This window comes from Aplysia californica, unplaced genomic scaffold (genome assembly GCF_000002075.1).
Source record: "Aplysia californica isolate F4 #8 unplaced genomic scaffold, AplCal3.0 scaffold01243, whole genome shotgun sequence".
In the NCBI taxonomy this organism is placed as follows: domain Eukaryota; kingdom Metazoa; phylum Mollusca; class Gastropoda; order Aplysiida; family Aplysiidae; genus Aplysia; species Aplysia californica.
In genome coordinates this window covers 1-11,533 of record NW_004798513.1, presented here as the reverse complement: position 1 = coordinate 11,533, position 11,533 = coordinate 1, and the positions used below count along the sequence as shown (strand labels likewise).

Sequence of the window (11,533 nt, the reverse complement as noted above, 5' to 3'; positions counted from 1 at the left end):
CCCCACCCCTCTCCCACACTCGTCCTCTCTCCTCCTTCCCCACCTTTCCTCTCCCTTCCTCTCCCACATACCCCACCCCTCCCCTCCTTCCCTACCCTCCACCCCACTCATGTGGTCGGCCGTTATTACGTCTGCCTGGAGTACGACTGTTCCAGGGTCTAGATTTACAATGTTTGCTCAGGCCTTTCCACCCGAGCCGCGGTGAGTGATAACGCTCGGGCCCCCCTCTAAGAAACACTCCGAATTTACAAGCAAGGAAAAAACATGAAACAGAATGAAGTAGAATCAAATACACCTTCCCGTTTTTACAAAGATCTGTACAACATTGATTAAACTCGCTTTTAAAACTGCGTTTGACTTCCTGAACATTTCAAAACGTAAAAACAAGTTCTAATGATTGTGCACTTCTATTTAAATATACAAGGGGACATGCTGCTTTTAAAAACGGTATGTTTGCATTGCTTTTAAGTTTAAGCCGAGCCCTGCCCCTTCCTATAGCTTTGAGATATAACACAGTCGATATTTATCTTTAAACTGTTACCCTACAGACAGAGGCCAGTATTTGCATGACCGTTGACAGCACAAATCTTTTTCCATTGCATCACATTGTCACTTTCAACCATCCCACCCCCAGCCCCCTCCCCAAACCAAATAAAATACAGAGACCGGGAGACCACACACCCCGTCCTTCCCATCAAGTGTGTGAAAATGAGCAAATTCTTTTTTTTACCAAAGAGAGCCCGTTGTTGAAATAGTACTCGTGACGTGTAATAAGCCTGAACCGGAACACCAGGGAGTCAGAGACGTGAACAGAGACATTCACGATGACCCTATATATAATATTAAACTAAAAACATGTAGCCTCGATAAGCTCTTCAATACATTAATTTGCCAAGTCTGGCATTGAAAGGAAGACAAGAAGACAAATAAATACCATAAACAGTTCTACAGACTATACAGCGCATGCTCATTTGACCATATGCAGCTGCAAGTGCCGTAAAACATTTTCCAGAACAATAATAACAAAATTTAAAAACATCTCATGACACGAAAACTACGTATACACTACTAGTACTACCCTCTTTTTTCTTCCTATTTTTCTCTTTTTCTTAGCATTCTGTACTCTACAGGGTTCATGTTCTTTTTTACCCTTTAAAGGTTAATTATTTATGAGTCAGGGGCTCAGAATCAAACGTCCATCTCTAACTCTAACAGAAGGAAAGCGCCAAGTTGACGGAGGCGAGAGTCTCGCAAAACTGCCAAAAGATGGTAACTTTTCAAAACTGCGCATTTTGTAACTGGAACCAGGGCCATCCGCATTCCAAGCACAACGAGACACCACTGAATAAAATGCATACATGTACATGTGTTTATAAAATAATAAATGTATGTGTGAGTAAATAGATGGCCCACCCTTTTTCAGTTCAACCAGTGCCTCCCCTCCGCTCCCGAAAGTTTTCCGGGGGAAACTAGTTCCAGGACGACCCATCCTTGCGAACATGTGGAACCGCCCTTGTGTTGTTGCTTTTTTGTTGTTGTTGTTGTTGTTGTTGTTGTTTTTGTTGGGGGTTTTTTTTTTGGGGGGGGGGTGTTTTGTTTTGCTTTGTTTGTTTGTTTGTTTTGCTGTTTCGGTGCATCACGCTCGCATCCTTCTTATTATTATTACAGTTAGTATGTACATGTTAGTATAATGCCTAAAAAAAACACAGGACTAGACTGGTCTTCTGTGACCAGATTTGGGGTTCAGTCCATTTTGTACTTCTTGATGATGTTACTTTTTACTGAAACCAAATTATGCTCCCTTAAGTACATTATTATGTATTCTTTCTCTTTACGTCTCAAAACGTAAAAATCCTACCCCCACAGCCACAAACACGTAGCCATATATATAAGTTCTAGCAACACGACATACAAAGCAGTGGCGTCGATAGTCTTGTGGTTAGGCTACCGGCTCATAATCGTGAGATACATGTACATGTATGTATGTAGGTCAGATAGCGGGTTCGGGAACTCGAGGCTCAGCTAGACTCGGTCCGATATTGTGTCCTTGACAAAGGCGTTTTACACAAATTTTCCCATTGGGAAGGTCCTATTGTAGATGGCCGTTAAATTCGGTGGTATTGCCTTATAAATAAATAATAACCTTTCAGTCGGTGGTGTTGAAAGGGGCGTAGAACCTTTCTACATGATATAATTATAGTTTCATACTCTTTTTGTAGGTGATTTTACGCCCACACCGACACAGTTTTGATCATGTAGTGAAGGAGGCAGTCTTTCGATCCGCTTGTCCAGGGCCTACCCGATTTGATAGGGATACAACATGCCAGTAGGATTACTAGGAAGACCAAGATACCGGTGCGGTACTTGATAAAAATTATCTCCCTACTCGAGAACTGAATCCGGGTCTCCTGCATGCGACAGCGAAGAGCCTTATAACCTCTACACCACAGATGCTGGTAGTTTTTTTTTTAATTAAAGCACACACACACACACACACACACACACACACACACACACACACACACACACATACAAACACACACACACACACACAAACACACACACACACACACACACACACACACACAAACAGTAAACCAATGAAGATGACTCTTAAGTTAACCAACAACACATCATGTTTATTCATCATTTTTGAAGAACAAAAAAAACAAGAGCATCGAAGCCGAATCACAGAATATTTCTTTTTTGTCAAGGTGGAATAGAGCCCACTAAAGGCACGAATCAAAACAGATACGGTACAACAAAAGGATCTTATATTAATATTATATATATTCAAATGCATGAAGACAGTCACAAAAATCACATCTCTCTGAAATTAAACAGTTCGTAAAATGCAGACAATTATCGTCGATATTATGATTATTATTTTCAAAAATTATGTAAGACACAACGTGAATAAATTCAACAGACTTGATTTTACCAGACTTTAACAGGAAAAAAAATCATCGTCTTTGGCTTTATATGCATTTCCGATTTTCTTCAACAAAGATGAAATACACGTAATTTCGTTCGTGACCCCCACCTTAGGGGGCACTAGACAAAATTGTATTTTATTTATTATAATGAACCTTTCAGAAATTTATAACCCACAATGGGTGAAAACTTGTCTCCTTCCCGTTTTATTCGAGGAATGTAAAATTCAATGAAGAGAACATTTTGTTTCGTGTAAATTAAATTCACAAAATAGCCCGTTCTGTGTTTTTGTCTTCTCTTCTGGTCCATGCAAAATTATAACGAACAAGGAATAAAATAAGAACGCCTACTCTAAGAAACAAAATTTAATTTTAATGGAAAGTTGAAAAAAAAAAGTAAAACAGTTCAGTTTCCTTTCATTTTAAAAAAGTAATATAGTACATCATGTACACTGGCGGAAAAAGAACACTGTATTCTGCACAACATAGAAGTCTTCATCGTTACTGCAAACAACTCACAGTACGAACAATAGTAACGATTTAAGCAACTTGAAATGCCCGCAAAAAATAATTTCTTTAAAGCAATGCAATATAATATAATAATGAGTGTAGCTCACAAGATTATTATAATCTTTATAATGGAAAACACATTTCAGGAGGTTGTGCATGTGTTTGTGAGTGTGTGAGGAGGGAAGAAATTGGGGGGGGGGGGTGTTGCGGGCGATGTTTTAGCCTGTCTGTTTGTTTGTTTTATTCTGCCTGGTCTGTATTTCATATCAAATATAATTAATTGCAATGCAAGTAAACAGCAGGCAGGTGGACGCCAGCTTGTTTAAAGTTGAGTTAAGGGGCAATATGACATTATCATATATGCAATTATTATGAGGAAAGCACTTAGAACAATAACATAATAATACACTGATTCAGGTAGAAACTGGAATGTTAGATATAATATTGGAAGGCTGACGTGGCAGACAAAATTAAAGTAACAGTCAGAATGTTCTACTACCTGTTCTTGCTTTAACAACACAGAACTCATTGCTGTCTTCGAGTTTTACCAGATAAGAGTAAAAATACATTTTTAAAATACCATAGATTCATTTCCAAATATCTAATCGTAAATGAAATTAAGGCAGATCTCAAAACGAAATGTTGTATTGCAAGCCCCATTTTTAGACTGCTACTTAGCACACGTATCTTCTCATTCCTTTCTTTAAGTATCAAAGTCTAGATGGTAGTAAAACGACCCTTCAATTTTCATCCCCCCCCCCCCCCCGCCTTTTCAATATGATTCGTGGAAAGTTCTAGAGCTTGCACTTGGACTGACGGATGTGTCTCTCCAGGTCCCTGCTCCAGGTGAATGTGGCTGGACACCTGGGGCAGACAAAGGGCTGGGCGGACGGGTGGCGTGTGGTACGGTGGTACTTGAGGTCATCCCCTCTGAAGAACGCCTGGTCGCAGAGGTCACACTTGTAAGGTCGCTCCCCCGTGTGGTAGCGGACGTGCCGGTCACGATTTGGTCTGGCGGTGAAGTTCTTGCCGCAGTGTTCACAGAGGTAGCGTTTGTGGACGGCCACACTGTGGTTCTCCAGCTCTTGGAAGGACGGGAAGACATCTTTACATAGGTCGCATTCGTGAACTTTCGACCTGTGGCTTGTTGTTGTGGCGTTCATTGGTCTAGCTTCCAAAACATCACTGGCGTTCGGGTCTGTTTTTAGAATTGGCGCTGCTGAGGGGTGGGGTATTTGTTGGTAAAGTGGTGAGTCTCTCTCTCCGATAGGCTCGCTCTTGATGAATGTCGGAAGTTGGCTGGTGAACGGGCTCTCTGTGCGCTTCTGCACTGGTGCCACGCCCAGAAAATGGTCCGGGGCAGCGGTCAGAGCATTACACAACAGACTCTGCGTTTTCTTCTCCCCCACACTCCCCTCGTTGCTGGTTTTTCGTTCCTGCATCTGCCAAGGGACCATAGATCTCCCCCTCTGCCCAGAGCTCACGTCTTGTGTTGAAGGAGAGACATTCTTCACCCCGGCTGGTTTAGTGACAGTGACCAGCGGTCCTCTGGCGGCCACAAACTTGGAGGCCAAGTCCATGATTTTGCTCCTGGAGTAGGGGCTGAACCTGTAGGGGGACTTGTTCCAGTACCCGCCGGACATAGAGCGGGCCACCATCTTCTGCTTCAGTTCCTGTCTACTGGCCAGGTACGCTCTTTGAGGGATGTCTGGTGAAGCGTTTTCTCTGATCTCCATGTCAATCTCATCCACCAGAATCGTCGCCGGACCAAAGTCCCTCGCATCACGAGACCAAACCATTTCAGGACTGGGAGATTTTTCCGGCAAGTCAAGGACATTGCTGTGACCTGAAGTCCTCATGTACTCTCTGGACTCACAAGCTAGAGACTCGCTGCCTGTGGATTTCGTCTCATCTCCATTGCCCATAAACTCGGAAGTGCAGCCATTTCTGGGTACACAACAACGGTGGAGTTCAACGGGTCTGGGGCTGGGGCAAAATCGGCCAGCAGGGTTTCTGGCATCTGGTCCATTTCCTGGAATCTCCAACTGAGCTCTGAGAGGTTTCTTGACCCTCAAGTCTAAGATTTCTTCTGCTCTGTCTTCTGGCTTGTAGCTGTAAGCATCAGTCTTAGCGGAGCTCAAATCTAGCACGGTCTCCTGCCTGTTTTGAGAAGACATTTCGATAGCAGGTGACGAGTCTCTGGCGAAAGCCGGCAAAACTGGGGAGTCCGTGGTCATTTTCTCCTTGTGCTCAACACCACTGGAGGACGGCTTGCAATCAGAAACGGGCGCGTCATTGGCACTGCTACGTTCAGGCGTTTGGTCCGCGTGTGCCAGTGAGTGCTCCTGGAGTGAAGCCTTGCTCTTGAACTGCTTCTTACAAGTCTTGCACGAATACGTCTTTCCTTGTGCGTGTGAGTACTCGTGGCGCACAAACTGTTCATAGGACGACAGCGTCATCTTGCAGAAGCAGCACACGTAGGAGGTGAACTTGCTGTTGGACTTGTGTTTGCGCACGTGCTGGGTGTAGTCGAAAGGGTCGGCGAAGTAGGCGTTGCAAGGCTTGCAAGAGAATAAACTATGCTCGTGGATCAGGCTGTGCTTCATCGTCATCAGGTTGTTGTTGCCGATGAAGTAGCATACTTTGCAGGAAAACTGCTTGAGCTCGGGGTGGGATTTTTTGTGGGCGGAGAAAGCGTCATCATTGTCAAAGCTCTCGCCACACTGAGGGCACACGTGCATCAGACGAGAGCCGTGCTCTTTAGCCATGTGATTCTTCACACACGCCCTGTCTGTGTAGCCTTTTTTGCACACGGCACATCGGAATGGTTTGCTGTAGTCGTGTCTCAGCATGTGGCCCTTGAGGTCGTCTCGCCTGGCGAAAGAATGCGGGCAGTGGGGACATTTGTAGGGTCGGAGTCCGGTGTGAAGGCGAATGTGACGTTTTAGGTTATTCTTGGCCGTGAACGCCCTGAAGCAAAACGAACAGCTAAACAGGTTGTGCTTCTCGTAAGCGTGGGTGGCCACAGCGTCTGAGTTGGGCAAACTTTCACGACACATTTTGCACATGAGTCCATTGGGCAGTTTGACGATCATGCTCTGGGGATGTGGCGTCACGAAGGTGGTGTTGGAGCTCTCGTTGTCTCCGGACAGGTCAACTGGAACATCTGTCTCAAAGTCTGTGCCGTCTGAGCTACTGCTGGGCTCTGTCTCCACTTCCTCTATTTCCTCGGGCATGCAGATCATGGGTACGACATTCTCTGGACATACATCTGACGTCATCTGCTCTGTTCTCCTCTGAGTCCCTTGGGTTGTCTCCTCTGCGGATTCGCCCATGGTTGAGCTCTCCTTGACATCGTCAGCGTGAACACGCGCTAGCTTGACATCGGCGTCGCTCGTCATTTCTGAGAAGCGACTGTTTGAGTCAGACAGCTTGGCTGCGGATTCTTCTGAGTTGTCGACAGAAAGGTCAATCACAAGAGAGGAAGCAACTACGTCGTCAGCATCATCGACCGTCACGCCCTCTGGCGACTTGATGCACTCGGTTTTCTCAGGGCTCGATTCTCTCTTCGCGCGGATCTCTTGCTCCATCAAGGCTGGACTCTCGTCCATGCAACATTCTACGGGGTACAGCTGGCCAAAATATCCTTGTTCCTCGTTCTCTGGGACTTCTTTCTTAGTCTGTTGTGGGCTTCTGTGACCTAGTTCTGAGTTACTATTGTAGCCACTCTCCTCATCGCTGTCCCGTCGTGTCTTGACATCATCCGAGTCCTGACTCAAGTGACCAGCTGAGCAATTCTGTGCCACGTGATCTCCAAAGGGGTAGTTTCTCATTTGCTTCCCTTCTTCATTGATCTCCTCGTGCGATTTCTGAACTTGTTCCACGTGGTCCCCCTCTGATATGACGCTATCAGGGCTCTGTAGCCGGACACAGGGGCCATGAGGAGACACACCGTCCCTTAACCTAACATTTAAACCCTTTTCAAGCTCAGTCTCCCGCCCTGAAATGTTATTGTAAACCTCGTCCAGACATACAGAGATGGGGACTCTGTCGTTACACAAAGACACCTGGATGTGACCTTTGACTTGAGCTATCTGACGGCCAGTTAAAAGTTTTTCAATGAGGGAAAGGATAGAACCCTGTAATAACTCAGTGATGCGCTCTTTGGAGAACTGTTTATCTGAAAGTAAGTCGTACAATTCTCTATCATCTTCTCCTGACAAGTTAGACTTTGGACTCGAGTCCACGTATGCAGGGGACAACTGTCCGAACTGACTGGGGCTGTTACAGTAAGGCATTCTGGGGGTGTTCCTAAACTCGGCCACAAAGTCCCCGGCTGTGTCAGGGGGGCATGTGTAAGTTTGGTAGGTGTGATGTTTGACAGGGAACTCAGCAACAAAGTTGGACATTTTGATGATAATCTGGAACAACTTAGGGTAGATGGAAAGGCTTTGGCTTTGACAGTCACAAAATACAGATAAAAAGATGAATGGAAATTATGCGACAAAATGATAGCTCACAGCACAATTAATTATAAAGGCACAAACAAGTGCACGATAAACAATGTATAAATAAACTGCGTTCTGATTATACTCTGTAAGCAAACGCAAAAATGGCAAAATATTATATCAAGGTGAATAAGTGTTGAACAATCACAGGGTACTCTTGTGTTTTTTGGTTATTATGGCATAAGCAGAACAGCTGCTCTCAAACAAACAAATACTGGTCAACAGTAATATGTGGGAATTTCTTTTCTTAGAAACAAAGTCCTAAAGCAATATTGAAATGTAAGTTGTAATAAAGTTTGCTTAAAAAACTGGTCGCTCAGCACTCAAAAGTTTCCGTTGCGTCAGTAAAATCTGTCAAAATCTGTCGTTGAAATAAGGTGGCTGGGCTGTCTTCACACCAAAGGATCGTGGTGCAGAAATATCCTGTTGTTGTTGACCGTAAACCAGTTCTGTGGCCTCTCTTTCCCCAAATCTCGTCTCTCACTTATGCAAACGTTCTCGGTATCTCGTTTCGAGTTCGTTCTGTCACTTCTTTCTTATCAGCAGTCTCTCAACGAGCTGGAGCTACGGACACCGTGCCAGGACAGTCAGTCAGTCGTGCTGTGGCGGGGACACAGATATCCGGGGCTGGCGGTTGGTACACAAGGTGACCTTGGGGGGTCAGTCCATCCGTGATAACAACAACAACACACTGGTCGAGAGGGGGGTCCAAGGGTGGTGGAGGAGGAGATCAAGTGGAAATAAACCGGCAGGGTAAATAGAGACCTGACCTCTCCCGTACGCACTTATCTCCCTTCGGTGTGTTGCTGGCCAGGAAAGTAGGACAAAGATTTCAACCTCACGTTTTTCCTTTGCACGCAGAGACGTGAGACCAGATAATTCGCAAAAAAAAATGTATATATAATTCACTGCAGCTGCACAGGTTCGTGTAAGTTCGAGGGTGTGACAATAACAGTCGTTCACAGCACTTTGTTGGCAGTTGCACAATCGCTTTCTTATGGTCGTTGGCTTAGTACCTGTCTACACCATCTGAAAAGAGAAAAGGCAAACAGAACGTTAAAATTAGGCAAAAACAAAGACAGATGATAATATGGACAAACAGACAGTGAACACGTTTGTTTTGTTCCCAAAAGAAGTTCTAAGAACGTTTGTGTAAAAATCAGCACATGTGCACACAATCAGACATACGTCATCCAAAGGTTTCGCCCTACAAAAAGCTCTTTGCTTTAGTGTCTCTAAAGAACGGGGGGGGGGGGGGGAGTAAATGAAACAGCAAGACGAGCACGTATTTTGTTGTAAGAGTTAATAAAGAATGATGGAACGGAATGAGAGAAAGGCCCAAATACCGGAACTCGGGCCTGCAGGTGTAGGCAGTTGGGGTGGGAGGGGAAGGCGAGGGAAGAGACGGGGGTTCGCGCAGACCGCCTGTCTAACAGGTAATCAGAAAGGTGAACGAAGGGGACAACAAACACAGGTTCTTAGAAAAGGGACCTGTCATGGGAGGTTGTCGCTTGTGAGACACTCTAAAGTAAAGTAGTAGAATCTCGGCCTACTATTAACACACTGTAGATTTACCATTATTAAACTAGAATCTAAGTTAGATCTTTACTATAGACTATAGAGCCATCTCCCCTGATTTTTCACATCGTGAAATTTCAGACTAAGGTCTATTTAAGCTACCCCCAACCTTTCCCCATTCTTCAATGAGTTATTCGTGCGTGGTGTCGCACCTGCCCTAATGTTTCCAAAAAGAGAAAAGGCAGACCCCGGACATGTGTTATGTAGTAGGGCAAGTCAGTTCCTAATAGAGGGCTGTAGGAAACCTTTGTAACGTTTCTTTTCAGACAGCAGCCGTTTAAGTTGGTTTATTTATTATTGGTTTTTATTTTTTGGGGGTGAGGTTGACTTTTTCTGTTTTGTTTTTATATGTCTATTTTCTGTTTTTCTGGGGGGGGGGGGGTTGTTGTTGTTTTTTTTGTTTTAAGTTTGGGTTTTATTTTAGCATATGGTGGGCAAGTGCATGCCCATCCCATCCATCCTTTCCCCTCACTCCTAAAATGTTTCATGCGAAGATGAAAATCAGCGATGAGAAACACACCGACGCGGAAAAGACCTAACTGAATGAAACGGCCCAATGGGAGAGAAAAAAAAGAAAAAGAAGTAGATCTATAAGGCCCCTTAGTAGAAAGAAACGAGGGAGTGCGGGAGTGGCCGGTCGGGAACAGGAAATACCGAGACAGGCTGAAACCGGATACAGGTTCACGATGACTTACCTCTGCTGGGATTTTATTACGTCTGACCGAGGGAAAGGAGAGGGCGCCAGGCTGAGAGTTTTATTATTTCAAAACTTTAAGAGATCGAGATCTAAGGGCTAGATTCTAGTTGGGGTGTTTTTTTTCTTTGTCTTTTATTTAAAGTTCTATTTTTATGACTGCAGAGATATGAAAAGAGGGTGTATTTGTTTGAGTCAACATGATAAGATTTGAAGGTATCCTAATGTAATGCATAGGTGTTTATGAGAAACCTGTTGACAAAGAAGAAAACGGATAGGGCCCCCTTATCCCAAGCCCACCCCATCCAAGTCGTCCATACACAAAAATGAAAATGATAAACATTTAAAGAAATGCTTGTCAAAGAGTGAATTTTGAGTCACTTTATAACTCCGCCATCTAAATTTTAAAATAGCAAAGTAATTGTTTATTAGAGTTTAAAAACGTATTTTATTACCACTGTTCTTTCTCATAACTAAAGAGAAAACAAAACATGAGAGAGAGAGTGACAGAATTCTGGATAATATTATCAAAACACATTCCATTTTAAAAATAAGACGAACATGAAGAAATAGAGATCGAGAAAATTCGGAAACAATTTTAAATACATACTGGGACAGCTTTTGATAATAAGTCTTTGAAAGGAATAAACGTATTCAACAAATAACCAATCCACAAACAAACGACATACAAGTTCCACGACCTGGAAAGGTGATTCTAAAGAGTTGTTGAAGAAATTTGAAACATGTTTTAGATCTAGATTAATTAGATCTAGAAAAGTAAAGAAAATGTAGACTCTAGATCGAGCACAAAATCTAAAAACAGTTAGAAAAAAAGTCTCAACATACCCCATGAAATTCTCAACAAATAATCCTCCATTTCGATGTGTATAGGAAAAGCCAGCGTAACAGGTTCTTTTCACCACGACATGTTGACGGGAACTAACAACAAGCCTTGGAGAAACCGAATTTATAGGCCTGGCTAGCTCTCGTGTTCTCGTGTGTGTGTGTGTGTGTGTGTCTTCTTCTTATATTGTGTGTGCAGTGTGCCTCCAAAAGTCCCCGCCCCGCCCCATCGCCCATCGCCCACCGCCCGCGCACACGCACACACAGAGGCGGCGAACGAATCACTACGCCGTGACGTCACCGGCTCTCGGCGGAGAGAAGAGAGGGGACGGTCCCAGCGAGAGCTCGTTTCCGGGTCAAGTGTGCCAAAGGTCGACGAGGCCTTCTCGTTGTGTGACGTTATCTCTCTCTCCGCAGAAAGAGGGAGAGAGAGGGACAGAGAGAGAAAGAGAGAGAGAGAGAGAGAG

General features: G+C 44.2%; 1 protein-coding gene across 1 annotated transcript; it reads right to left on the bottom strand.

Annotated features, from left to right (window-relative positions):
* Positions 1-2,620: 2,620 nt before the first annotated feature.
* On the bottom strand, positions 2,621-11,237 carry LOC101851463. Its single transcript, XM_005112342.3, has 2 exons — positions 11,070-11,237; positions 2,621-8,980 (listed from the first exon to the last, which is right to left on the bottom strand). Exon 2 carries the CDS (start codon positions 7,850-7,852, stop codon positions 4,238-4,240), a length of 3,615 nt encoding a protein of 1,204 aa, XP_005112399.1. The 5' UTR covers positions 7,853-8,980; positions 11,070-11,237; the 3' UTR covers positions 2,621-4,237.
* Between the last annotated feature and the right edge of the window lie 296 nt (positions 11,238-11,533).